The sequence below is a fragment of the Nelusetta ayraudi genome, unplaced genomic scaffold, assembly GCF_046127955.1.
Source record: "Nelusetta ayraudi isolate G7.1 ecotype Tasmania unplaced genomic scaffold, CSIRO-AGI_Nayr_v1 ptg000135l, whole genome shotgun sequence".
In the NCBI taxonomy this organism is placed as follows: domain Eukaryota; kingdom Metazoa; phylum Chordata; class Actinopteri; order Tetraodontiformes; family Monacanthidae; genus Nelusetta; species Nelusetta ayraudi.
Window position 1 is genome coordinate 10,394,179 of NW_027466185.1, and position 27,397 is coordinate 10,421,575.

At 44.6% G+C, this 27,397-nt stretch overlaps 3 protein-coding genes and 1 long non-coding RNA gene across 5 annotated transcripts in view; 2 read left to right on the top strand and 2 right to left on the bottom strand.

The window, feature by feature from the left end:
* Positions 1 to 11: 11 nt before the first annotated feature.
* LOC142876927 (digestive cysteine proteinase 2) lies at positions 12 to 8,348 on the top strand. The gene is made up of 11 exons (XM_076011200.1): positions 12 to 256; positions 749 to 808; positions 1,389 to 1,481; positions 2,735 to 2,907; positions 3,006 to 3,258; positions 3,349 to 3,544; positions 3,633 to 3,826; positions 3,928 to 4,019; positions 5,684 to 5,845; positions 6,249 to 6,438; positions 7,841 to 8,348. Exons 1-11 carry the CDS (start codon positions 217 to 219, stop codon positions 8,026 to 8,028), a joined length of 1,641 nt encoding a protein of 546 aa, XP_075867315.1. The 5' UTR covers positions 12 to 216; the 3' UTR covers positions 8,029 to 8,348.
* Positions 8,349 to 8,744: 396 nt separating this feature from the next.
* Positions 8,745 to 14,874, bottom strand: LOC142876928 (solute carrier family 22 member 13). Of its 2 annotated transcripts, none has more exons than XM_076011202.1 (10): positions 13,911 to 14,874; positions 13,220 to 13,323; positions 12,763 to 12,917; positions 12,011 to 12,179; positions 11,788 to 11,902; positions 11,031 to 11,131; positions 10,714 to 10,925; positions 10,511 to 10,619; positions 9,757 to 10,036; positions 8,745 to 9,490 (listed from the first exon to the last, which is right to left on the bottom strand). In XM_076011202.1, the coding sequence occupies exons 1-9, from the start codon at positions 14,265 to 14,267 to the stop codon at positions 9,787 to 9,789; spliced, it is 1,572 nt and encodes a 523-aa protein (XP_075867317.1). In that variant the 5' UTR covers positions 14,268 to 14,874; the 3' UTR covers positions 8,745 to 9,490; positions 9,757 to 9,786. The 2 variants fall into 2 exon arrangements, with proteins under 2 accessions (XP_075867317.1, XP_075867316.1); XM_076011201.1 differs by having other exon boundaries at positions 9,824 to 10,036; positions 13,911 to 14,873.
* Positions 11,160 to 11,738, top strand: LOC142876929 (uncharacterized). The gene is made up of 2 exons (XR_012923754.1): positions 11,160 to 11,291; positions 11,549 to 11,738. It is a non-coding gene; the product is annotated as an uncharacterized LOC142876929 (long non-coding RNA).
* A 5,267-nt stretch (positions 14,875 to 20,141) lies between the features above and the next one.
* Positions 20,142 to 27,397, bottom strand: part of epha10 (EPH receptor A10) — a 131,324-nt gene continuing 124,068 nt past the window's right edge. Inside the window, exons 13-18 of the mRNA XM_076051677.1 lie at positions 26,728 to 26,844; positions 26,247 to 26,333; positions 25,485 to 25,637; positions 23,317 to 23,507; positions 23,072 to 23,236; positions 20,142 to 22,661 (exon numbers count right to left, since the gene is read on the bottom strand). Of these exons, the coding sequence (XP_075907792.1) occupies positions 22,547 to 22,661; positions 23,072 to 23,236; positions 23,317 to 23,507; positions 25,485 to 25,637; positions 26,247 to 26,333; positions 26,728 to 26,844 (828 nt within the window). The 3' untranslated portion in view covers positions 20,142 to 22,546. The remainder of the gene's footprint in view (positions 22,662 to 23,071; positions 23,237 to 23,316; positions 23,508 to 25,484; positions 25,638 to 26,246; positions 26,334 to 26,727; positions 26,845 to 27,397) is intronic.

Below are 27,397 nucleotides of genomic sequence, written 5' to 3' on the forward strand. Positions count from 1 at the left end.
ATTTGCGGAGTGCTGAAAAACAACGTTTGGAGCGAACTCTGGTGTGCTGTGCGCGAGAGCGTGATTCACCAGAAACAAGAAGAGATCCCGCGTGACTCTGTGAAGTGATTTGATTATTGTTTTGCTACTGCCGTGCTGTGGAGTCATGTGTTTTTGTTAGAGATTAGTCTGTTCTAGTAGTTTCCACATTTCCCCTCCACTTTAACGGTAGCAGCGATGCGTCTCTACATTGCCGCTGTTTTTCTGTGTGTCGTAGGTAAGGTGCATTTATTTTTGCGACAGCGTGTTTACTGTTAGCTTGCAGGTCATCTTTGCAGCTTTACGTTACTGCCGCAGTGAATAATATGTGTTTTGTTGTTTGTCCTCGTTACGGCATTTCTCGTCCTCCGCCACATGCTGAATACCTGTCACGGAATCTAACCAGTTTTGTTTGTTTGTGTGTTTCAAAATGTCTAACATCCTGGTATTTCCTCATCCTCAAGCTACTTCCTAATTGATGTAGCTACTGCGTCATTAAACACTTCAGAGTATTTACTGGTTCGCTATGCATTGCACCGCGCGATACGGCAAACGAACACAAGGAATTAACCTGGCGGTCAGTCACTGCAACATACCAACTAACATTACTGTAACCTCTCAGTTCTGCCCGACGCTTCCCAAACCAAATGCACAGCTGTTTTGTAGAGGTGACCCTGTCATGTACTTGGTCCAAGTCCTATCACACTCATTAAATCTTGTTTGTTTCCAGGCACCGAGGGAAAATCTCTGCCCCCACCACCATGTTTTGGAGACGCATATCATGTGAAAGGTAAGTAATACTTTTATCACACATGCTGTATTAACAGGAGGAACTCGTCTGCGTTTGTGTTGTCATATATAGGATGTAGAGATAGGCACACACCATGAAGAGGTGGCGTTCCAACCAAAAGCTTGCACTACGACCGTAGAAAGAAAGGAACAAACATGGTGCAAACATGTGGGGTTCGTCAGGGCTGTGCCTTGTGACAGTTTCTATTTCATAACTAAACATTGCTTTTCGCTCAGTATTTGGAATAAAAACATTTTTTTTTTGTTGCCATACTTGTGCAGGTGATGGGCAACTTCAGATTTAGTTTTTCATCACACAGCAACAATGCCTTGCATTCATAAAGTAAATATATTTAAGCCCCTTCCCCCCTCTCCCCCCCAAAAAAAAATCAATAAAAAAATAAAAAGGCACTTTAAGGTGTCACTTTAAGCTAGGTTTTGTGTGAGTCTATCAGCAAGACGTTGCCAGTCATCCGGGCTTTTATGCACATTTGATGCTTAGGTAGTATATTGGTTTCACGCGACTTTATTGCATAGAATGTTTTTCCTTATCTCATTGCTGTCTCACATTTCATTGGCAGGCGTGATCTCACTGCCCTATGCTGAAATCATGGAGCCATTCGAGGCTTGGCTCGACCTCGCATCACAGTCTAGCCGCATCGACTATTACCATGGTAAGCATTGTAGCAGGCCTTTGTCTGTTTGTCTCATAACAATGCTCAATCCTGCAGTCCTGTCTTCACCACGTCATATTGCATTTGTGCTGTATATGTTTGGACGGGGATTGCACAATTTCGTTGTACATGTTTGCGTGTTGCAATGACAGTAAAGCAGTCTATCTATCCATCCCACCCAGCGCTGCTCTGCGCTGCCTTGTTTAGATAAGTGATGTGAAACTGGACACCTGCTGTGTCAGACTGTACTTAACAGAGGAAAAGCACATCAAGAGGCCTTATTCTGTGTCCTGGTGCTCATGTGACTTTGGGGCCGTTTGTGCTGAATTTGCAGATTGCAAGCTGAGCTTGCAATCTGTGGATGTGTCACTGTCTTTAAAAGTTTATAGTTAAATATAACAATAATTTGTTCGTAAACCACTAATCCCTTGTAGCTGCACCTTTTGGTGTTTGACTCTGGAAAACTACGACAACGGGCGACACGGTGGCGCAGTGGTTAGCGCTGCCGCCTCACAGCAAGAAGGTCGTGGGTTCGATTCCGGGGTCCGGACCTGGGACCTTTCTGTGGGGAGTTTGCATGTTCTCCCTGTGTCTGCGTGGGTTCTCTCTGGGTTCTCCGGCTTCCTCCCACACTCCAAAAACATGTGAGGTCAATTGAGCATTCTAAATTGTCCATGGGTGTGCATGTGAGTGTGAATGGTTGTTTGTCTCTATGTGGCCCTGCGATGAACTGGCGACTTGTCCAGGGTGTCCCCTGCCTTCGCCCTAAGACAGCTGGGATAGGCTCCAGCAGACCCCCGTGACCCTGAGCTCGGGACTAAGCGGGTATGGAAAATGAATGAATGAATGAATGAATGAATGAATGAACTACGACAACTGTAATATTAGATGTTCCAAAGGAACAAAACAACCTGAAACAAATGCAGATTGCTTCTGTCTTGGTTGTTGGAAGCAGCAGCAAATCATTTACATTCTTTTTTTTTTTTTTGTCTGTCGGGTTAATTTTCCCCAATTTTGTTGATGTGAAATAGCCCGAAACACAAACCAACTAATCACAACCCCAGTTCTGAGAAAGTTGGCAAACTGTGTAGAATATTTGTAACAGACATGGCAAATATAGGTGATTTGAATTTTTTTGATTTCAAGAAAAGAAAAATGGTCATTTGGAATTTTAATGGCAGCAACCCATCTCAAAAAAAAATCTGAATTGACTAATTGAGTTGACGTATTCGTTCTTTGCGTGTCCTGTACAGGCCAGGTGTCGACCTACCAGCTGGAGAACGAAAACCCGTGGGGCGCCTCCTACAAAATCACCCCCGAGACCACAGAGGTTGCGCTGAATGAGATGAAGTGCTTTCAGGTCAATGGCACCAAGGACGAGGTGGTCACACCGCAGGGGTCTCTGCCTGATGCGCAGGACTTCCAGGTCGGTGTGCGTCGCTGAACGCGTGCTTCTCAAGAAGTTTTCGATGTCCAGAGCCAATCAATTCATTTTGAAAGTGATGATGTAACTCCAATCTTTAGTATCTCAGGACTGAGTACTACAGCGGCTACCTGTGTGAAGTCTGGCAGAATGTGACCATGGTTGGTCACAAGAAGAACACGTACACGCTGTGGGTGACCCGTGCAGAGAGCAAACGCGGCGCATCAGTCACCCCTGTCCATTATGAGATGAAGGGATACAACACGCTCCTGGGCTCCCACTATGACAAATACATAGTGGAATACAAAGAGTTCAGCCCTCAGGTGGACCCCAAAGTCTTCGCTCTACCAGAAGGTGTGCGCTTGGCCGTGGCTCTCTGCAAATGCGTGGCGGTGTGAGAGTTGCTCACTCTTCTGTTTTTGTGCGTGTGATTCTCCTCATCAGGGATGCCTTGTGGAGGTTTCCCCGGTCCAGGAGTGGAGCACCACCTCGTGGCCAATCCCATGAAAGACCTCATCCACACCTCGGCGTCCGGCCACTCGCAGCGCGTCTTTGGCTACTTCAAAGACAAGTTCCAGCGTCAGTACGTGGACCACGTGGAGCACGAGACGAGGCAGCAGGCTTTTCTCCACAATCTGCGGTGAGGTCGGGAGGCGCCGCCATGATGAACACGGTCTCTTCTCTTGAAGGACTTGGGTTTTATTCCACTGGTTTTCTCACCGCCGTAGCTACATCCACTCAAAGAACAGGGCGGGTCTGTCCTTCTCCCTGGCCATGAACTCTCTGTCGGACCGCACCATGCCCGAGCTGCTCGCCATGAGGGGCAGGAAATCTAGGAATTACCCAAACAACGGACTCCCCTTCCTGGCAGAGAATTACAACGGGGTTGAAGTGCCTGAGTCGGTTGACTGGAGGCTTTACGGTGCGTTTTTAGAATTAAAATACACCTCTTGCTTGCGTGGATTTCGGTGCGTTTACCTTCTTTTTATTTTTTTATTTTTTTATTTATTAATGTTGCTGTAGGCGCCGTGACGCCAGTGAAAGACCAGGCCATCTGCGGCTCCTGCTGGAGTTTTGCCACCACTGGGGCAATAGAGGGCGCTCTCTTCCTGAAGGTGAGCACCAGCAGGCAGCGCTGCAGTCGGTGGCAGATTCCTTTGTGTTTCAACCAAACTCTTCCTTATGCTCTTTGTCGTCACAGATGCTCAGTTAGTTTATTATTTATTAGGTTGATCTCTTATGAATATTTCTCTAAATATGAAAGGAATAATGATTTGAAATTTTAGTAGAGGTGTATCTGAAGAAAAAGGGGGAATCAAAATGAAGATGAACATAGTTGCATCAATTAAAAAAACAGTTTTAGAGAGAATTGGAAATTAATTTGTAAACATAAAGGAATCTAAAAATGAAATCAAATTTGCCGAGGCTTTAATTGCATCCTTGAAATTTCTTCAATTCTTTGTGATGATTTGGGAATTTTGTCTGTTTGGTTCAAGAGCACCGCCTCCGAGTGACACTGAGCCGTCCCCCTTTATAGACTGTGGGGACGGATCACAAGGCCTCTGATTGTGCCACGCTTTATTCACGTCAGTCAGACTTGACAGCGGGTGTAAAGGAATAAAGGTGCGCGTCAGCTCAGGCCTGCCTCTGTCCCGTGCACGTCCGGCCTCAAAGGCATTCCTCAAGGCCGGCGTTGCCGAGAAACCCGAACCAAACGTGCGCTGGTTTGTTACAAGATCTGATGGAGCCCCATTGAACTGACCAAATTCCTTTCACTCCCTCACACTTGCCCTTGATTTGGTGTCTTGCCGTGAAAACCGCCAGCCGTCCCGGTGACGGGTTGGTGAAAAGGTCGCTCACACACTGCAGAGGCGGCAGAATCACTTTGGATTTCGGATGGTTCTTATTAAAGTATAAAAGGTTTCCAATATATAATTAATTGATTAATTGATGTGAAATATCTTACAGTACTTTTTCAGCTTAAAAAGTACCCCCCCCCCCCCAGCTGTGTGTTTCTGTGGGACTGATATGGGCAACTTGGGGAAGAAAATGTAGCCAGTCTTGTTTTCCAGTGAAAACTCTTGCAGGGCGGCAATGTGGAAATATTTTGGTCCTTTAAATGAAACTTAAAGGTCCCTTATGAATGCATTTTGCATATTTGCAGCCTCCTGTTGCACCTTCCACATGTAGGGCAGAGGACTTCTCTTTAAGTAACAAACGTCCACAATACCACACTTTTAATTAATAGGATTAACTGGATCTTTATTTTTATCACAGTTACATGATTTTTAAAATTTTTATGGGCTTTTTATATTCAATCTTCTGAGGATGGATGAAAGCTTTAATTTTTAAATGGAAGCAAGAAGGAAAGAAGTCCATTATGTGGTGATGTCACCGCCTTTCACGTTCTGCGTTTATGCCTAAAAGCAGATGTGCTGTTTTATTAAATCCTCAACACTACGCTACATCGTACACCAGCGCTGCAGTTTCTACCACTGTAATGTCGCTGGGTGTTTATTAAGCAGAGATTTTGGGGCATCTCATACTGTGTCACCAGTGTGTTTTTCCAAGTGGTGCAGCTGGACTTAGCCGGCAGGTTGTCTGGGTCTCCGGCGCGACTCGCATCAGGGGTTGACATTCCGGTCTGACACGACCGTCCTCTGGCTGAAGATCTCGTGCCTCTGAGCTCCCCCGGCTGTGTCGCAGCAGCCTTTCATCTCGTGAACTGACGCAGCGGTGGTGGTTGTCGGGCTGTGACCTTGTCCGACTCGTCCTCCAGACGGGTTCCCTGCAGGTTCTGTCCCAGCAGATGCTGGTGGACTGCACCTGGGGCTTCGGCAACAACGGCTGTGATGGAGGCGAGGAGTGGAGGGCGTACGAGTGGATCATGAAGCACGGCGGCATCACTGCCACCGAGACCTACGGGGCCTACCTGGGAATGGTGAGTTCCGCTGGCTCGATTTGATTTCCTTATTTGCGCACAAAGAATGAAATGCATCATGTAACAAACAATGATAACTCACCAATGAAGAACCACTAAAACCCATTACGTCTTGACCTCACAAAAGTATTGAAGTCCTTACTGAGCTTAAGGATGCAGACAAATTTTGAGCAAGGTGGCCTCAGCCCAGGCATTCCTTTGTGCTGTTGTGAAAGCTAAACAATGAGTCAATACGTCAAACACAGCAACATCTTGAAAATGTTGTAAACTACCGGTTTGTTCTCCTGTGTAATAACTGAAAAACCTCACCATCCAGGCTGTCGTCCTTTTCCTGCGTGTCATCCCTGTGCTGTGTGCATCTCAAAGAACGACCTTGTGCCACTTGTTTTCTTGTTTTTCACAGAATGGCTTTTGCCATGTGAACCAGTCTGATCTTCTCGCTGGGATCAAGAGCTACACTAACGTCACGTCGGGCGATGCGGACGCCCTCAAGCTGGCGCTGTTCAAACACGGGCCGGTGGCCGTCGGCATCGACGCTTCACATCGGTCCTTTGTTTTCTACAACAACGGCGTTTACTATGAACCTGACTGTGGTAAGTTGCCTCTTCTTGACCGACAAATCCCATTCACAATGTTGTCTCATATGAATTTACCTCTAACCTGCCAGTGTTTTCCCAAGAGAAGTCCATCCTTTACTTCTTTTGCATGCCCCCATTTTCAGAAAGTATCCACCAAAATACATTGTTCTTGATATCAGCCCTTTGTGATGTCACAAATAGGCTTGACACGATCACGATTTTTGGGCCGATCACCGATCAGTGAGTTTAAATAAACCGATCTCCGATCACGTGAGGAGCAATATTTAAATTACTTGTTAATGTCGACGGGGAGGAGGCGGAGAGGCGTCCCCGAAATATACGGGACAAAGTGAAGTGCGTCCCGTATCAGTTCATTACGGGACAGGTTTTTCAGTTGCCAAATATGGGACAATCGCGTATTTTACGGTAGTAGACCACAGACGTAAATCAAAGGAGGTTTTGTCATTTTCCCTAAAAAAACGGGACAAATTGTGTCCCGGGAGAGATTGTATTTTTCCCGGGACGTGCTGAAAAAAACAATTCTGGGAAAAACGGGACGGGTGGCAACACTATTGGCATCCGTTTCGGAGTTTGCTTTTCTTTTTCTTTCTCCGCGCTGCGTTTCTTGAACTCATGCTCCTCCGTGTGTATCTTTTCCAAGTGCCTGATTAAATTTGTCGTGTTGAAATCCTTTGCCGTCGTTCCCCCGCGAGGTTCTGTAGCGTTGCGTTTCTCTCACTTTGAAAAACTTCCACACCTCCGACATGTTTGTTTGTGTCACCCATGGATGTTGCTGTCGTGAAGATTCAAAGAAACTTTATTGTCCGTCACATAGCGACAGAACTGGAAAACAGATCATGAATCATTAGCTCTCGGATACAGACAAATAAACATGTTGATGCTGTGAAACTACTTTGGAGTAAATGAGTTTCACGTCATTGATAGGATCGGTGATTTATGACATGACGCCCGATCACGAACATTTCAAAAAATGCCAAATATCGGCTGATCCGATATAGCCGATATGATCGGTGTAAAGCCTAGTACCAAATGGCAATTTTCTTCCCCCCCTCTAAACATGTAGAAGGTCCAGATCATTAGTTTTAGTTGCAGGATTTAAACAGATGACTTAGTTAGCTGTTTTTTTTTCTTTCTTCAACTTGTTTGAAACAACAAAAATATATCAACCAATTCAAAATTTTGTTTAAGTTTAAATTGCATAGCTTTTAAATCGGTTAGCAAGCAGCGCTAATCACGATCAGACAGTTGCTGTGGAAGGTGACCAATACAGGAAGTCAGCTGAGGGGGAATTTCCTTCACAATGAAACCAAAGATGAAAGAACAGTCGATTGGAAAAAAACAAAACAAAAAAAAAAACAACAACAACTGAGTTTAACCTCGTGGCTGTGATTGGCAGGTAACACCCCTGATGACTTGGACCACGCTGTGCTCGCCGTGGGATACGGCGTCCTGAATGGAGAGCCGTACTGGCTGGTTAAGAACTCATGGTCCACCTACTGGGGCAACGACGGCTACGTCCTCATGTCTATGAAGGACAACAACTGTGGAGTCACCACGGATGCTACATTTGTCACACTGGTGTAGAGCCCAACAAATCCAGCACAAACGGGTCAACAAGCAAGAAGGGTTAGGTTTTTTTTTTTTTTTTTTTCAAAGAACAGATGCCACTACTTTGACGCTTGCTCCCTTTTGTGAGGTATTTTTTTTTCCAAGCAATGGCCTTAAAACTATTCTGCAGCCAAGTGTTGAGATTAAGATTGATAAATAAATCGAACCACAAGCTTTGCTTTTTTTTTTTGACACATTTCTTGCAAGTTTATTGTTGATCTCGCATAAACATTGCACAACTTGTTGGCCTGTATAAAGTACATTTTAAATGCTTGTATTTAAACTATGTTTTTTTTTTGTTGTTTGTTTTTTTTATTCAAAGCAATACAATCAGATTGCCAGTCAACATTGTGTGACATCTCTGGTTAATATAAAACACATTTCAAAGGAAACTTTTGCCCTTTTCATGCTTTTTGGGACTAGCAGCATTTTAGCCCTGCATGACTCATTACTGGTGTCCCAATGAGAATCTCTGCAATGCCTGAGTAACATTGTAAATTGTAGGATGATTTAAAACCATGCCTTCAATAGATTCAAACAATAACAGCCCTTTAACACTTACAAAAATCTACAATGTATGCTACAGATCTGAAGGTTAAATGCAAAATTATAAAATTAAAAAAAAAATTCAATAAACAATCCCAAGCTATTAATGTTGGAAACTACAGATCTCCTACATGCTAATCACTAATCTAACTTTTGTAACAAAAAAAAGTGACATTATGCAGAAACATGCAATCTTGCTTAACGACTACCGTATTTCTTGACATAAGACATAAAACGAGGCAGGTCTTGTTTGCTCCACTGGGTTCACAACCTCATACACACATACTGAGCTTTTTGCTACGAAATGCGTATTTATTTCCATACAAATATCAAGCCACTGCATCTGCTGTGTTTGGAGACATCATTGCTGAGGCCTTCAAAACATATACATTTAGAAAGCGATCCCTTCAGACTTACACTTTTATGCAAAATGCAACCTATGTGTGTGTGTGCGTGCGTGCATGCGTGTAAACTTCTGCATCTTTTTCTGTCACAGCGGAACAGAATATAACCAAACCACCTCTCAAAAGTAGCAACGACGTAAACATCCAACAGGACAGGAATGTATAGAATGAATTTAGGGCAGTAGACTGTTGATGTGACTTGCCAGTATGCATGAATGTGTGCTTTGTGTGTGTGAGGGAGAGAGCGAGAGAGAGGGGAGGTGCTAGCATGGCTGGGTGGGTGAAACCACACCTGCATGTTTGTTTGGTCGGCCTCTTTGCATAGCTCTTGATCGGATCCTGTTGTGTGCTTGCACCCGCGACACTATTAAGATAACACAGCGTCGCACACTCAGGCCCGGCTCGCCAAACGCTGGAGCTCCCACTCCTCGACGCTACCGTCCAACTGGCTGGCATCTCCAGACGACTCCTTGATAGGGGGTGGAGGCCTGGGAAAAGAAAAAAGCAGACGGAATCCACAACGTTTTTTTTTTTAACATGGGAAGAAAGCTGGCCGTGAGAAGTTCTACCGAGTTCAAGGACTAGGCTGAGCGGCCAGGAAAAATGTACAGCTCGGTGAACAAAGAGCCCAAACTGTCACATTGTGCTTCATCCAGAGTACATTGACTTTGGTTGTGTAGGGGAGGTTGACATGGAATCTTTACACACACACAAAAAACACACACTCACACACACACACACACGCAGTCCTAACCTTCGATTTTTAACGAGCCAGGATGTCCCACTACTCCCCCCGGAGGTCAAGGTTGACACTGTAATACCTCTTGTCCCAGTTCTCCGCATCCTCCACGGTGTCGGGAAGAGGCCTGTCAGCAGTTTCGGGCAGTGCCAGGGCCAAGACAGCGCCCAGCAGCGGGCAGGTGCCGAAGATGACCAGAGGTATAGTAGGATTGTGGTTGTGCAGCATATTTATGATTGGCGCCAAAACGCCGCCCATCCTCGCGAACATGCTGGAAACACCTATTCCCGTTTGCCTTTGAGGGAACAAAATTGAAGACGTCACGTAAAATCTTTCACGTCAGTTTGAGTTTTTCACCGTTTCCTTTTCTCACAGTAACATCTGACCTCAGCCTGACAATCAACCCCCAAGAAATTCAATTTCTTACTACGTTTTTTGGCCCACATTACAGAGAGGGTGCGTTGACACGCTCCATCTGAGAAATCAGCCCTTTGTGATGTCACTAGTGATGTTCCTTATTTAAGCTTCTGCAGGTTAGTGACAATACCACGAGCCATATGCGCCTTATGCCCTTCTGGCTGTCTCATTTATTTCAAACACATGACCAATATGACAGCACAGTTTCAACAGGAAGCTAATGCTAAGGGCTAGATGTGCTGTTTCATGGGGAGATTAAATTATGTTTCTTGTTTGAGTGCTTCCCTGGAATCAAAGATCAAATATAAATGTCTGAATATGGATAAATCATGGGAAGTTTAGAGTTATTTACCGAAGTACCGTTGGGAATATCTCTGCGGTGTAAACATAGATGACAGCAAAGGAAGCCGATATGCCAAACTTCCCAACCATGGCAAGACCAGTCAGGACTTTAAACTGGTCTGTAAACCCAAAAGGAAGTGCATGTTAACGTTAGTTAGTATAACCTGAGATTAAAATTATGCATTTCTGCAAAACACAGAACCGAGGCCGTACCTGCAGGGACGACCAGCATGAGCAGACAGGCCAGGCCTCCGGTGGCGAGGAACGCACTTTGAGAGAACCGGCGACTTAAGGGCAGGACGACCAGGACGAGAGAGCGAGCGGGAATTTCCACCAAGCCGAACACAAACTGCGTCAAGTATAAGTTTGTCCCCAACCTGGACACGCCCAGCGAGAGGCCGTAATACACCAGAACATTCACAAACCTAACATTTATAAAGAGGAGAGTGAGAACAGGTGAAAGGACTGCTGGATTTGTGTTGGGTTGCTTGTTGGACAGTTTAGATTGTGCTTTTTACTTTGTACTTTACCAGACATAGAACAGAATGAAAGCCCTCTTTCTCATTTGAGGTGTCCGTACGAGATCGACTGCTGAGTGACTTTGGTTTCCTGCTCCATAGATTTTCTCAACCTGGAAAGACACAAGACTTGTAGTTGACTTTTTGAAGCCATTATGAGTTAGTTTGCAAGACTAAAGCAAGCGTAGCCAATCACACTTCTTGATTTAGTGCAATGGAGAGCTTGAGGCAATGACTCACTACAGAGTCGAGTCAACCAGTACATATACATTAGTGGTGTAAAGATAAACCAATTTGAATCGGTTATCGGTCTGTGACGTATGAGATCCGAGTGCATCGGTTGATGGAGCCCTGGATCGGTAAAGATCGGTAAAATAAAAATAAGCACTTGGGGTTAAATTGTCCATTTGTATTGAATCGCACTGAACCGAATCGGATTGAATCACACCAAATTATTAACTATTTCTTATGAATCGTCCCTGAATCGGATCGTTTGGTGAGTGAAAGATTCACACCCCTAATATACATAGATACTGTTTGTATCTGAAAACATACGATCTGTCAAAGTGCCCTCTGATTGGTTGTATCTCTGTCCAATTCTGCATACAAGTGTTTTGGCAACATCCCTTTGTCATGAACGCAAAGGCAAAAAACTAATTCTCAGTTTTGAACTGACAATCAGCCTGGCAGTGTCAGGCCAGGACCATAGCGCATAAAGTACTGAGAGGGGGAAAAAATATAGAAAGAAGTTTAGAATGCTGAGACACACATGTAGAGTGGGGGGTAAGACTCGGCCGTTAACCAGCGCAGCCTTTCGCAGGAGCGCTATGGCTTCCTCCTTCCTGTCATTGGCCAATAACCATCTGGCTGACTGAGGAAGCACCCTGGCAGGGAGACAGAGGGCAGACGGGGAGGGGAAGAAGAGGTGAAATGTGGGTGGAAGAAGCAAACTGAACTGTCAAATTCTAAAATTGATGAATGTTTCTCCCCACCATATGTAGAAAACAAGCAGGAAGCCCGGTGCTGATATTGCCAGCTGCAGGTTTCTCCAGTCCCGTATGAAGTAGGCGATGCCCGCTAGCAACATGTAGCCCAACCCAAATGCAAAGTCAGTGATGATACCAGCGAGCATGCGCTTCTTGGTGCAGGTCCACTCGGTGCCTTTTCAAAAGAAGGATGGGAGGTTTTGGGGAAGGAGGAGTGAAAAGAAGAAGGAAGAGGAGGGCCAGTCATGTGACAAGGGATAAACTATGGCTGGGGTTTTGCTATGTGGGTAGAGGAAAGATTAGGTTTGTGTTGGGTTTGGGAAAAGAACAGCAGGAGATGCTCATAGTAAACTATATCTGCAGGATTAAGAATAGCAACAAAGAATATTAAAACAACATTTCACATTTAAAATCTTTGCGTAATGTAATTATTTTCTTTGTAGACATAGATAAATGCATTTAGATGAATGTGATACTAACGTCTGTGCATTAACATAACTCACATGCAAAAAAAAAAAAAAAAATCCATGCTTTAGGAGATCATAAATGCCCAACTTCAAAAGAGTTGGAGGCTCCTTCCTCAATACTATGTATGTGTAACTACACTTTGCCCACTAAAAGCATGAAGCCACGATGAATACACCATGAATGTCTTCAGATTTAACAACTCAGGAGCCTTTTCAGATGCTGTCTTGTTGAATCTGACTGTTCCGTGAACACAGTGAAATGCCTAAGTCTAATTTCTGCTCCAGTGGTACCAAGTACAAAGGCGTTGATGATGACTCCAGATATGGTGGTGCCGACTATAAAGCGAAGGATCACATATACAGCGAAGTTGGGTGCAAAGGCGACGGCGACTCCAAACACAGTCTGCAGAGCGATGGACAACAGCAGGATGAGACGTCGACCGTACCTTGAGCAAAAAGATACAAAAGCATAATGGTATGCGAGATGATGCCAGTCTTTTGAAAAATGTTAAATAAAATTTTATAACGCTGCAATTTTAGGAGACACCATGTCTCAAAATAATCCATGTACAGCACATGCAACAACAGTAATACATCCGCCTATGCAATACATGTAGAGCGGAAACAATGAAAAGAAAACATCCGTACAACATTTCTGCGTGAAGGAGTTTGTTATGGCTCTCTTGGTGTGGGTGGCTAAACTCAAGGCCAACAGCACCTCAGGCTGAAGGCGAACAAGCAAACTTACCTGTCAGCCATCGCTCCAAACACCAGTGATCCCACCAGAAGGCCAGACATGTAGATGGAGGAGCCAAAACTGTTTAGTCCTGCTTTGTCACACACAAGGTTCCACTGAAGAGGGAAAAAATTATAAACACTGGTGATGGCGTCTCTCTCTCTCTCTTTTTGTAGCCTTCACTTACATCAGGTGTGATTTATGTGATTCATTTGAATCTTTTTATGCCTAAAGCCACGTTACATACAAAGGGCAAAGGGCATACATAAATTACATTAACTCAAGATAATTAAATATCAAGACAGGGGGCATTTTTTTGATATACAGAAGGAACTCAAATCAAATACTTTGGTTTTAGCACCACATGATAGTATTATTTGACCATATAGGCTTAATATCCCTCTACTCCCAACTGCACAATACATCTACCACGTTATAATGATATCTATTTTATATCTTATACGTTTGCAACACGAGTGTCCTATGCATATCAGTGCCACAATATCGTATCTATACACAGTAGCAACGTGCATGTATTGCACTCATTACAAATGCATGAAATTAGGTCGTTGCAAGTAAATCATTCTGTTTTTGTACTCAAAACTTATCTTTCAGGTCCGTAGGCTACATAAGACAAGCAAAAGCGAGTGTGCTAATTAAGCACACCAGCACCACCACCAGCAGCAGTTCCCAAACAACCAACCTCTGTGACTGTCGTGCTCTCGAAGGTCTCCCTGCTGTACACCCACCCCTGGGCACAGGGGACGCGCTCAGTCCGGTTGCCGAGCAGCGGCGCATCGGCTGAGAAGCAGGACGACTCCTGGAGAGTGAAGTTCAAGATTGCGCCACCGGAGACGACCGAGCGGTTCCCCGCCGACGAACCAGAGCCGGTGCCGGTGCCGGTGCCGTCCCGGCATTGGTGAGGCGGCGTGGCTCCGGTGAAAATGCTCACCATCATGTGGAAAGCGAGAAGGATCTGCGGCAAACAAATCCATATGTACAAGATCTTCTGGTATTTTCCGAAGCCCCCGACGGTGGAGAGGATCTGGTCAAAATTCATCTCGGGAGGAGGAGGAGGGAATGTAGGTCACTAATTGGGGAGGCTGTAGTGGATGGTGCAGCAGTTGGGAGGCGAATAAAGCAAAGGCTTCTAGTAAACACACACCCGACCATAAATCAGCTTTACGGTGCAGGCATGAGAGGTGTTGGGAGGTCAAGGGAATCAGGAGAGCCAGTGCCTACAACATCGAACCTTGACATCATATTGAGTTCATCCTCCCGCAGCGCATAGATTGGTTTTCACCAAAACAAGGGTTCACGCAGGTCGGGTAAATCCCAAAAATAATTAGGTAACAACAACAACAACAAAAAAAATGAATAAACAATGAGCTCGACGGTCCAACAACAGCATGTGCGAAATCATACAAGTAACAGACTCGCCTGATGCGTTTAAACTCTCCAGGTCGGATCCATCGCAGGGTCGGCAGCGCAAGGAAGTGTGATAAAGTCGTCCTGCGCGAATCTGTTCGCCATCACCGCCTCAGTGGACCCGTGTTGTTTACACAGGTCGGAGGAGCCCACATTTAATGGCAGCAGGGGGTGCGTGTGATAGGACGTATCCGTTACCTACAGGGGCAGGGGGCAGCCGCCTGTTACAGAAACCCTCCAACACGCACCCTAAGGACGCTGTGAGATGCCGAAGAGGAAGGAAGACTTGTGACACTTGGACAACATTAGTTGCCATTCATAATGTCCATTTAGGACATGCTTTGAACGTGCGGTTGTATCTGGCGCACAAACATCTCTTGTCTTGCGCTTCCAGGCAATCTGCTGCCATCCGCTGGATAAGGACTGTACTACACACACCTCACATGCTTTCACAGACTCAGTGAATTTCAGGAATGAAATCTGAGTCGTTAAAACACTCAATAAATGAATGAATCAATAAATGAATGGATGAATAAAAAATTGTTGACTGTGGTCCATTTTCATTTCCTTCCTGGTCAAGAGTGGCAAATCAAAATCCATAAAAAAAAAGTCTTACTATGTAGGATCTTTTTTTGTGGCCAAAAAAATAAAAGAAATCCCAGATCAGCAAAACTCATCAAATTGACTTTTCTAGAATAAATTATTTTGAGAAAAAAAAAGATTGAATTCAAAATTTAAATAAAAAACAAAAAAAGAAAATACTTCATTGAGCCCGAAACTCACAGAAACTACCATCCTGTCATAGATTAACATGAAACAGTGGTACAATGCAAAATCTTAACATTTCTAAGAATGAAAAAGATGGTAAAGTAAGTGTGTTTTGTGCCAGGGCCAAGAAAATCAAAACAATAAATTGAAAGAAAAAAACCCAACAAAAAACGAAATACAAATACTGCGATGAACTGGCGACTTGTCCAGGGTGTCCCCTGCCTTCGCCCTAAGACAGCTGGGAGAGGCTCCAGCAGACCCCCGTGACCCTGAGCTCGGGACTAAGCGGGTATGGAAAATGAATGAATGAATGAAATACAACATATGTTTTTTTCAATTTTTTTGGACATGTAGAAATTTTGCATTGTACCACTCCGTCCGTATGTCGTTTTTTTGGCCGGGATAAAAAAAAAAAAAAAAAAAACGTTGAGAACGAAATGCCCCAAAAATACTGTACTATCATAGTTTAGCATGAGATACAATGCAAAATTCCAACATGTCAGAAAATGTAAAAAACAAAAAACTGGATACTATGGTGTGTGGTTAATTTTAACCCTAAGCCCTGACCTAAACCCTATTACCAACCCCAATCCTAGCCCTAAGTGCAACGCTGAACTTAACCCTAACACCATCTCCAACTCTGACTCCACCCTCAACCCCAGCCCCAACCCTATCCAAACCCTTATCCCAACCCAATCGTAACCCCAGTTCAACCTTAACCCAACCCCAACCATGAACACAATGCTAATTTTCACCCCAACCCTAATCTTAACCCTAACACCAAACCCCAACCCCACATTTAATCAGCTCAATGACCGTCTTATCATTGTTTATTAGGAGAAACCCTCATAGAAGTCAGAATTTCAACATGTCCAAAATATGTAAAACAAAACAAAACAAAACAAAACAAAAAACAAAACGACGTGTTACTGTGGTGGACACTAGAGGGCCAAACCAGGGGAAGTGACATCAGGGGATGGGGGTGTGTAGTATGGAAGTGGGAACATTTAAACGCACGGATTGTCGGTTTTGTTGAAGTGAAGATCATCCTCCTATCATAGTTTAGCATGTGACGGAGCGGTACAAGGCAAAATCTCAACGTGTCCAAAAAATGGACAAAACAATTAAAAAGTTTTTTTTTGCTGGGACACAAAAATAAATAAAAGAAATGTTCAAGCCTCAGTTCTATCGATACTAATCTTCAGATCCATTTCGATTTCTAGTCATTTGCTTTAAGAGGGGACAAAAGTTTACCTCTGGATTCTTAAAACAAACAAACAAACAAACAAACAAACAAAGTTCAGATCGGACGTCACTTTCTGGAAGTGATGATGAACTTGCAATTTTCTGTCATGCCACTGAGTGGCAGTATAGCACCACAGAAACCCCTCTGCCAGCTTGACCCTGCGCCATCGTCTGAAGGTTAAAGGCTGGCTGTCAGGCAATGTAATGCTGCTCAACCACACACACACACACACACACACACACACACACACACACACACACACACACACACACACACACACACACACACACACACAGACTTATAAATAAAGAAATAAAGGCTGTAACATCTTCTTCACTGGCGGAGTGTGAAGATGCTCTTCGAGGCAAAAGTTGGAGGTACAGATGGATAATGCAGTGATGACAGACAGCAGATATACGGTACGAGACTGAAAGTGCACTTATAGAGCGTCTCGGGAGGAGCCCAGACTAGCGGGCGTTTTAACTGTCAGGAGGAGAGTCTGATTTTTTTCCCCTTTTCTGCCAGCTTTGGAAAAAGCAGGAGAAGTCGGCCATCCAGTCACCCAGGGTTTAATCTGTGCTCAGTGGGAAGTTCTGATTTCGTCAGGGCTGAACCCTGGTGCTTATCTAAGTACCCTTTGGTTGGAGATGGGGGAAGCAAAAAAAAAAAAAAAGTAAAGGAGGAGCAGCGGAGGCTTCAGGAGGAGGATTTGCAGACAATGACTCTTGGCCCACAGGGGCAAAGCGGTTGAATGAAGCGATGAAAGACAAAGCCTGTCATAAGCTGGACATAGCAGAGACGAGGAGAAAGAGGGGTTTAAGATCAGGCAACACACACACACACACACACATACAAAGGGGAGGGGGTCTCTGATGTGATTCTTTGTCTCCTAGGAGTGTCCCAGAGGATTGTCCGGGCTTTAGCCGCCGGACGCCGTACATTCAACCTCTCGTCACCTTGCGGTGCCGCTCCTCCTCCGTCCCAGTGCGCCACTCACGTCCTGCGCTCTCTGGAGGGAAGCATTTCCCTACAAAAAGGATGGCAAGGCAGTCTCATGGCCGCACGGCACTGAACCCCCCCCCCCCCCCCCCCCCGCACACATCCCCCAACCACCACAACCAGGCATCTCCATCTCCTGTTTGTTTACTCCGCTCCCTTCATAATGCAGGGATTAATTTCCCAAAGCCGATTTGAGCTGCGGCACGCTTCGCCGAAAGAGCGCAACTTTTGTGCGGGGAGGAGGCGGGGGTGCAGCGAGGGGAGTTTCCCCTTCACACTAGCTTAGAGGTGGACCGCTCTTCCCCTTTATGGCGCCTACTTTAATCTTCAAACGGCGCCGAGGGAACGGGAGGATCGAGCCAGGAGGGGAGGTGGAGAGGCCTCTCAGCAGCACCGACGGGGGGAATCGTTAATGTCTGCGCTGAGTTGTCGTCTGCTTTTTCCAAGTTTCCTTCCATCCGTCTCCCCTTCCCCCCCGGATACCTCTGGCATTTCTTCACTCTAGCCTTGTTTTTGGTTCCCCTTGTCCTTACAAGGTGTCTTGCTGTTGCCATGTCTTGGAATGTTATTACAACGGCTCTAACAGTCTGATTTTCACAAAGCCTTGGCATTGTGCTGCACTGATCAACTTTGCAAACACCCCTGTTTATTATTATTGTTTTTTATCCAGAACTCCAATAAAGATGAGCAATGAATATACACACAAAAAAAAGCTTAATAGGTCGACAGAAAACCAAAGATTTATCCCACTTGTGTGAAAAAAATACTAAGTTTAAGTTTTTAAGCTTTGTTGGACCTTTGAACATTTCTCCCTGAGGCCAAGTTGACAAGCAAAGAAAAGAAAGTCTGGACTTTCTACCACTCCTGTGACGTTCTTTAATGAGGTATGTCATGTTTTTTCAAAGAACAATGGTAAGCCCCACTGCATCATATTCACAATTAAAAACGTCTAATTTACAGAGAATAAACACTAAATACAAAAAAAATCTAACTCTGATTGAAGATTGACTCAAAAACTTCGAAAGGCACAATAGCATTTCAAGTACTGGCATGTAGGAAAGCTTGTTGTTACATTCCTGTTCCATCTTTAATTCCAGCCTGGAGTCCACTAGATATCCTCACATAATGAAAGGTGCAAATCCAGTTTTAGTGTGGATGCTGAGATCCGCTAAGCAGCATCTGACAGAGGTGAGGCGTAATTGTGTGGGAGGTTTAGAAAAGCTGCAGCTGGCGAGAGCTCCCAGATAAAACTCATTAACTCTCCAACTCCAATAAGACTTTAATATCAAAAGTACAGATCACAACTGCGTGAGAAAAATAAAAAGATCTCATTGTGAAATGTAAGCAGGCGCCCACTGTCCACACACACACACACACACACACACACACACACGCACAGTGACCCATGCGAGCAGGCACACAGGCACGCACATACCAGCACGCTCACTTCCTTCCACCCACTCAGTCGCCCACAGCAATACCACACAAAGTTAATTTGCATTCCCAATAACTCGCACAAGTCAAAAGGTGGGTGTTGTGTAATAAAGCAGTAAGTCATTAAAGCTGTGAGCAGCGTCGATTGGGGCCGAGCCACACCTCGCGAGGAGGAAACTTCAAGAAAACCAAAAGAAGAAGCAGAACGAGGCTTCCTATTGGCTGGTGTATAACTAAAGCTTGAAACCTGGGCCACAGTTAGAGTACTGGAGCCAGTCTTCCGCCGGGCTCAGCCCCCAACTAAAGGCCCAGTCCTGCACATTGGCACTCTGCAATGTGCAGAAACACCAAGACGGAGAAGCCACAGGGGCTGAACCTGTGGGATGCTTAAAAAGTTTGCTTTTGTTCATATGTTGGTGCAGGCTTGTGTAAGAAATAGAAAAGTACTAGAAGCCCAGACATCCTGAGGTTGTGAAAATAAAGAAAAGTAAAAGAAAATACATTAAACTTAATATAAAGCTCTTGACATAAACACTGGCTTCTAATTATCTTTTTGTTTAAGAACAAACATAAGCAACATTCACATTGAGGGCACGACACCAACTCTCTTCTTTCACCTTTCTGTAGATTATTGGTGTGGTTTCTTGTAAAGCAACATCGATGCTTCAGATTTGTCATCAAAATGTTTTCATTTTAGCATTTTTTCCACTCTTCCTTTATTTTGCATTCTGTTTTGGAATCTGATCAAGATGGCCTCTGGCAACATCTTGTCGACAAACAGGGTCATGTTTACATTGTCTCATAATGTGAGGATGTTGTGAAGTTTGAAGTTAATTGTTTTTTTTTTCTAAATCACGCATACAAGTCTGTTGTTTCACCTCAGCTGGCCTTTCCTCCTCCCAGCAAAAAGCTGAAATGTGAGAAATGAAGGAAGTTGTTCATTGAGAAATCCTCAGCTCCACGAACCAGCTTCAGCGATGTAAAGTTTGAAATAACCATTTAATAATAATAATATTAAGCAATATTCCACAACAATAAAAGACAGGACATACATTTGCTTGTATTCGAGATTTTTTAATAACACGTTTCAATATTGCAACAGCCATCTTTTTTTCTTTTCTTTTCTAACAAGTAAAAATCATCAAAAAGCTAACGAAAATGATTTGTTGTTTTTTTTGGTTCTGGTTTTATATTCCAAAACACCAGAGTTTCTTGGCTATGTCCCTAAAATTCAAAACAAAAAACCTTTACACAGTGAGCAAATATTATATTCAACACATTGTTCTTCAAACAAATTATAAAAATAGATTTAGCATTTTCAAATACATATTTACAGTATTAAACATATATCATACTGATCACAGTAACGGAGTAGGGAACTATTCATTCATAGTGGGGAACCAGGTCCAGTTTGTGTTAGCGACTGTTTGTGTCTTTGTAGACTCATATGTGTGTGTGTGTATGTGTGTGTATGTGTGTGTGTGTGTGTGTGTGTGTGTGTGCGCGCGTGTGCGTGTTTGTCCGTGTGCGTGCATGCGGCTGTATGTTAAAGGACTGTCAGATAATGTCAGCATGTGCATGGTTACATCTATCAGGACACGAGTTCGTCCCACCGGACAGAAGCGGTTCCAGTCCAAGAGGGAATGGAAAATAAAACGTCCTTTCGTTTTCGTACCGACACGAAGCAGTTACAATATTCCAAAGATTCAAAAGTGTGCGTACCTTTTTGCGCACCCCAAAAATAAAATCCTCTTGCGCGTGTCCTCGCAATGCATGGGGAAAATACTGGGAGGGAAAAGTGAAACGTGTGACGGCAGAGGAGGATACTGAGATAAAAAAAAACATAATACAGTACAGAGACATAAGGGGATGGGGGGGAGGAAGCATGACATTCCTTAATACTGTATTCATATCGCGGTGCACACACACACACACACACACACACACACACACACACACACACACACACACACGAATGGTTACTACAAATCAAATGATAATGGACGTACGGGCATGAGGATCTACTCCAGTGCCAGAGAGCACACAGACGCTGTGTAGTGACTGTCAAAAGTCCTCCAGTGTTTCCGACTGACTCGCCTGCTCAGGTGCAAAACTCACAAATGAAAAACGAAAGACCAGTGTCGCTTAAAGGATCGTTTAAACACCAACTCAAAAATATCCCCCGCCGACTGTTTATTTTCCACCTTTCTGCAGAAATTTGTGTTTTATAGTCTGTAAACGTAAATAAATATGGATAAATAGGCGCTTTGGGCCGTGTTCTGAGGAACTGGTGCCAGCTCTGTACAGTCAGGTGGCGGAGGATGGAAGGATTTGGTGAGGAGGCCGTGGAAGAAGAAGAGGAGGAGGAGGATTGGTTGACAGAGTGAAAATGAGATGGCTTTAAACGAACAAACAGTAACAAAAAGCGTCATTTGGTAGCACATGAGAAATAGAGCACGACATATAAAAAAGTCAAAGAAAGAAAAAAGGGGGCAAAAGTCTTTCAATCGCCAGTCAATACATCTGCGACTCTGATTTGACCACCAGAGGCGCTGTTTGCCGCAGCATCGGCGCACTAGATAGGCTGTGTGTCAGGGTTATACTCTATGGTGTCTTTGAGGCCTTGTACAGTCCAGTTCCAAATCTGCAAGCTTTACAATCCAGCGATGGTTCAATCTTGAGAAATGTTCCTCGAAACTTCCAGGACACAACAGGAAGTCGGCCGCAGGTCACTTCCTGCTCGTCGCGAATAAAGTTTTTCTGCCAAGCTTGCCAGAGTGAGGGAGGGAGCGTCCCTGGCTTCAAAGTTTGATTATTTTCCAGTGATTTGATGCTGTGGTAAAGGGAAATTCCACCAAGAAAATGAAACAAAAAACAAAACCCAAAAAACAAAACCGTAAAAGTTACTTTGACTTTGCAGCATAGTTTTGCAGCGTCCACTTCCGGCACCAGCGGGCTCCAGCTTCACATGGAGCCCCAACTGGTGCTCTGACATCTTGTTTTTTTTTTTCTTGTTTTTTTCCTTTGCGCACTGATGCAGACCCGGTCAGATGGAGCCTGTTACTGGAGTGCACATAAAGGTCACAAATAATCTCTGCTATTCCTCGCCAGTAGTCACAAGAGCAGCGCTCATCTCTGAGGAAACAATAAAGAAAGTAAGGAATTGAGAGAGAGATAGATAGAGAGGAGAGAGAGAGAGAGAGAGAGAGAGAGAGAGAGAGAGAGAGAGAGAGAGAGAGAGAGAGAGAGAGAGAGAGAGAGAGAGAGAGGCATGTGGAAGTGTGGGAGTCGACAGAGGGAAACATCTGCTCATCTGTCCTGCAGTTTGTAAGCGCCGTCTCTCTCTTGCGCGCGCCTCTTCTCCCGACCCGTCATCCATCTGCACGTACGTGTGGGTCTGCGGCGGCGGTGGCAGCAGCAGCAGCAGCGTGACACCCATCGCGTCGCCCGTTCCTCCCGATTGGTCAGACCTGAACGCCGCGGCCGTGCATTTGGATGACCTGGGCTCGGAGGGTCTGGATGGCGGCCAGGATCAGCTTCTGGTGCTCCAGGGACGTGATTCCAAGGCTCAGCACATCTCTGGAGGGGGGAAAGCACAAGAGGTGAGCAGGAGAAAAAGTGGAGAAACTAAATTGATCAATTTAAGTCTGGATTTGCACAGAGCAACATTTGTATTTATCATTCATTAGTTTGCATTAGTGTCGTTTTGGTTTTAATTTGTCATTCCTGGACAAACTAAAAATCCCACGTAGTTTATTTAACATTCCTTAATCTAGGGAAATATTTTAGAAATGTTCTAATGAATAATGTCCTAAATAGTTAATAGTAATTAAGAAAAGGTCGTCATCGTGGTAAAACTATACTCCAGCTCTTATTTTTAAATGGTCAAAATATACCCTCAGAACCAGCTTGTTCAATTTTTTTTTATCAATCACATTTTCTTTCTAAGAGAAAAAACGAGTTTGGCCGAGTCACTCTGCACTACTCACTGCACGGTCATTCGTGCCACAGACTCCAGGTAGCAGTATCCCGCTGCGGTGAAGTTGTCCTTGTAGCGGCCCATGTCCACGGCGTCCAGCCACTCTCCCACCGAGTTGAAGGCGGGGAAGGAGGGGAGGGGCCTCTCCGCTAGCGTTATGGATGAGCTGAGTGTTCTGCAGGGCAAGACGCTGTGGGTTCATTACATCAAAATTAAGAAGACGAGGCAGTTGCTCACGTCAGCAGCCGACCGCACCTGCGTGCCAGCGTGGAGGAGCCGATGCCGTCCGGGGAGCGGATGCTCTTGCTGAGGGCCGAGTGGATCTGGCTGAAGCTGGGTCTCTCCGTCCTCTCCTTCTGCCAGCAGTCGAGCATCAGCTGATGGAGGTGTGGAGGGCAGTTCACTGGAGCCGGGAGCCTGAAGCCATCTTCAATGGCCTTGATCACCTACGCAGACCAACGGAAGAAGAAAAGCAAGCCATCAGGCGAAGCTATAAGACTATTATTCTCAGGTACTTTCAGCTGTGACTATAACTGAATGTGACCCAAGACTGTGTTAAGAACTGGAGAGGAAAAATGACTGGAGTCAGAATGTCCAAAGGGCCCAAACAAAAAGAAGTGAAGTATCTACGTATAGATTTACATTATCTTCTAATATGCTAACACATATTAGCATTACTTCTTTCATAAATTAGTAGAACACGTCGTTTATTTCCAAGCCACCTTGAGGTTTTTTTTGTTGAGGTATCACAAGTTTAGTAGTGTCAGCCGTCTAAATGACCACAAACGCAGGGAGAAACACACTTACAGCAAAAGCAGCAGCTATTTTATGAGAGAAAAAAAATCTTTACCATTAAAAATGTATGTTTATTCCATATAAGGGTATTTTATGCTTTTACTTTAGGATTTCAGATTTATGCTTAAAGACTAAAGTGCTTTCAGCCAGTGCAGATTCATCTTGTGGGAGTTTGTGCACTTAAAATTGTAAAACCGCAGTTAGAATGTATCATGAATATGCCTTCACTTGCAGGCAGGATTTTGTTACAGTGGAGCGCAGAGTCGTCTATCCAGACTTACTGAATGTTCCTCACACCACCATCACACCAACGTTGGCCCTGAAAGAATTGCTTCCTTCACTAAAGTGAAACGCAATCTGTTGTGAGTGGGTTCTGAAGCCACGGGCGCTATCGCAAAGGAAAAAAAAATCCTTAAAGCTCATTCTTTGCCGAACCGCCATCCTCCCATTACCTGGCACGCCCAGCGGGCCCTCCAGCTCGTCTCTCGCCGGGGAGCGTCCATAAAAAGCCTTTCAGCGTTTGACATTTTCCATTTAATCAAGGTCGGCAGTTAAAGGTCAGGATGGATCACAGGTGGACAGGCCGGCCGACAATCCCGTTATGATCTAATGTATCAATTTAAAGCGGATTAATATCCCCCTGCACTCTACGAGCCTGACCTTTGCCCTCGCAATTGGAAAGTTTGATAATACGCAGCAGCCGGCGAGGAAACTTTCGCCCGGCTTTTGCTTAAAAAGGCCACCAGCAAACAGGATGGAAATAAAAAGAGGGGGAGTGGTTGGCAGTTAAAAAAGCCGGTCGTTCTTGCGCTCGCTGAATAACTCATACATATTAATTTTGGGACATTTAAAAAAAGAAAGAACATGCTAATAATCTCTTGCCTTTTAACGATGAACTTGACTGCATTAAATGTGGGTGTTCTGCCGCCGTGACAGTAATTTGAGAGGGCATTAGCATGATTAAGCTTTCGGACGTGATGAATGGGGAACAAAAAACAGAGGAAAAAAATAACACTGGCTTCAGCTCAGTACTTTGCAGAGCTCTCTCCCTCAGCCGCCTCCATGACGGGAGAAGAATAATCTTGTTCTCCTCTCTTTAGGGAAACTGCATCCGTCTTTCAAGAGCACTTCAGAAGCACGACTTCCTTTAAAAAGTTATATATAAAAAAACAACCTTTTCCTCTTCTTACGAAGGGCAAAGTGGGCAAGAGAGTGGCGGCAGCGAAACAGATCACCCACCCACACCCACTCGTAAATTACAGGCTCCTGGTGACGTGCGGCGGGCGCCTCTCCTAAAGACAATCTGCTCAGCCTCAATCTGCACATTTCTAGAAAGATTTCTCTGTTTTTTTCTTCACTCCCGGCTGGCACTTTGGGGACAGGCGGAGACCACCATAAAGGGGTCGATGCGTCCTTAAGAGAAAACAGGATTGGTCATGGAGCTGATGCAGACTTAGAGAGGAGCACTTAGGCCCTGCGAAGAAAAAAAGGTACCGGAGCTTCTTGGCTTCCTTTTAATAAGCTCTGCTCGGCTTACGGAGTTCATTGGCTGAGGGAGGCGAGAGTAAAGAGTGAAGGAGGAGATGAATGAATGGAAAACAGCTGCTGCCCTCAACACGTTCACTTACATCCTGGTTGCCCATGTCCCAGTAGGGTCTCTCTCCGTAGGACATGACCTCCCACATGACGATGCCGAAGCTCCAGACGTCCGAGGCCGAGGAGAAGCGGTGGTACTGGATGGCCTCGGGAGCGGTCCACAGCACCACGCTCTTCCCTCCGTGCTGGTCGGGGGGGAGGAGGACATTAAAAGGTGTGGAGCCCTCGCTGGAGTAACACCCTAATATTCTCTTTGATCAGCTATTAAATACACTCATAGGAGATCAAACAAATCTTTAGACTTGACAGCAGAGTCCTAAAGTGTCCTGGGATATAATTCATTCAAATATATATTTTTTCTAAACGTTTTATTATTTGACCTCAGTTAAAGTAGGAAAGCTTTGGCACCTCATTTGGAAAAATATCTGAACAACATTCAAATCATGCTGCACACGTTGTGGGCTTTGACTTGGAGGTTGAACACAAGATCATGACATGGAGTAAACAACATGAAAAGTCCTGGAGTGACACAGATTTAGAGGTTTGACGGAGAAGATTGTGCTCACTGACTAACAGTAGCTAGTTTGTTTTCGTTTGTGATGTTGTATGATGTTAACAAGCACAACGAGGAAGACCCGTCTACTGAGTCGCTTTTCAAACTATCCAATGTGATTCCCTTAAGAAAAGCAGTGGATTAAATTGCTTTAACATGCAGAACTGGGAGGTTGACTGAACTGTGGTTTTCAACAGATCAGCGTGAATCTAAACTGTGCAGCACGACGGTTGTCCCTTACCAGTGTGGTGTAGATGGCCTCAATCTTGTCCTCCTGAAGAGGTCTGAAGCCAGACACCTTGCAGCCCAAGTTGGAGTTCACCAGCACCTGAGATTGGGGGAGAACAATCGATCAGAAAAGAAAAGAGTTTTGCTAAACCCCCTGCTGGGGAAAAGCTTTTATTGTACCTTGGGACAATTGATTGTTTACCAGAACAAACAGTTCTCTCTCTCTTTCTCTCTCTCTCTCTAATGTCCTGCAATGCAACCGTGTATGTGTGTGTCCAGTTTGACTGAAAGTGTTGTTTCAGAAGAAAAAAAAAAGGCAACTAGTGAAACCTTGATGTGACCTTGCAGTGATTTTGAAAACATCACGTTCAGCCTGGTTTGCCACCAAATGAGAAAAACCTTTCAACTAAGTTCCCTGGACGAGGACAAACTGGAATCTGTCTGCTGCCGGCAACGATCCAAGATGTTGTGATGTTGTGGCGAGGTGCACCCACCTTGTGTGCAGCCAGCCGCTTGTGGACGAAGCCCATTTCAGTGAGGTACTTCATCCCGGACGCCACACCGGTCAGCATGTCCATCAGCTGCATGACGCTCAGCTGACCCTCGTGTTTCTGAGGTCAGAGGAGGAAAAGAGGGGAAGAAAAGAGAAGGAGGGAATGAAAAAAACTAAACATTGTGAGTGTGTAATACTGACTACAGAGTGAAAAAAAAAACAATCTGTTGCCGCGGCGCACTGACAGTAAAAATTAGCGGGAGAGAATATACACAAACAAGCAATTAATTCAGATGGTTGTGAACTATGTTGCAGTGATTCACAGAGCAGGGGGCTCAGTTACAGTTTACACAAGCCTGTGGCATCTTTTTCACAAAATAACCCTGAATTTGTACCGATAATTATGTTACTTTTTCCCATTTGAATGCAATAAGCTGCCGCTGCCTTTAGGCTGCACTCAAATAAGAAATAAACCCATGATGTGTATATTTGATGGGATACACTCATTGTTAATTTTCCTTTGTTCCTTCACCGTTGTAATTTTCAAAAAAAAAAAATTTAAATCTCTTTTTGGTTTTCCCTTCAGTGACGACTGAATACTTTCTGTTTTTAACAAAGTTGCCCAAAGAAAATGACCCTTGTTTCAGCGAACTTTATCTCTCTCTAGGGGC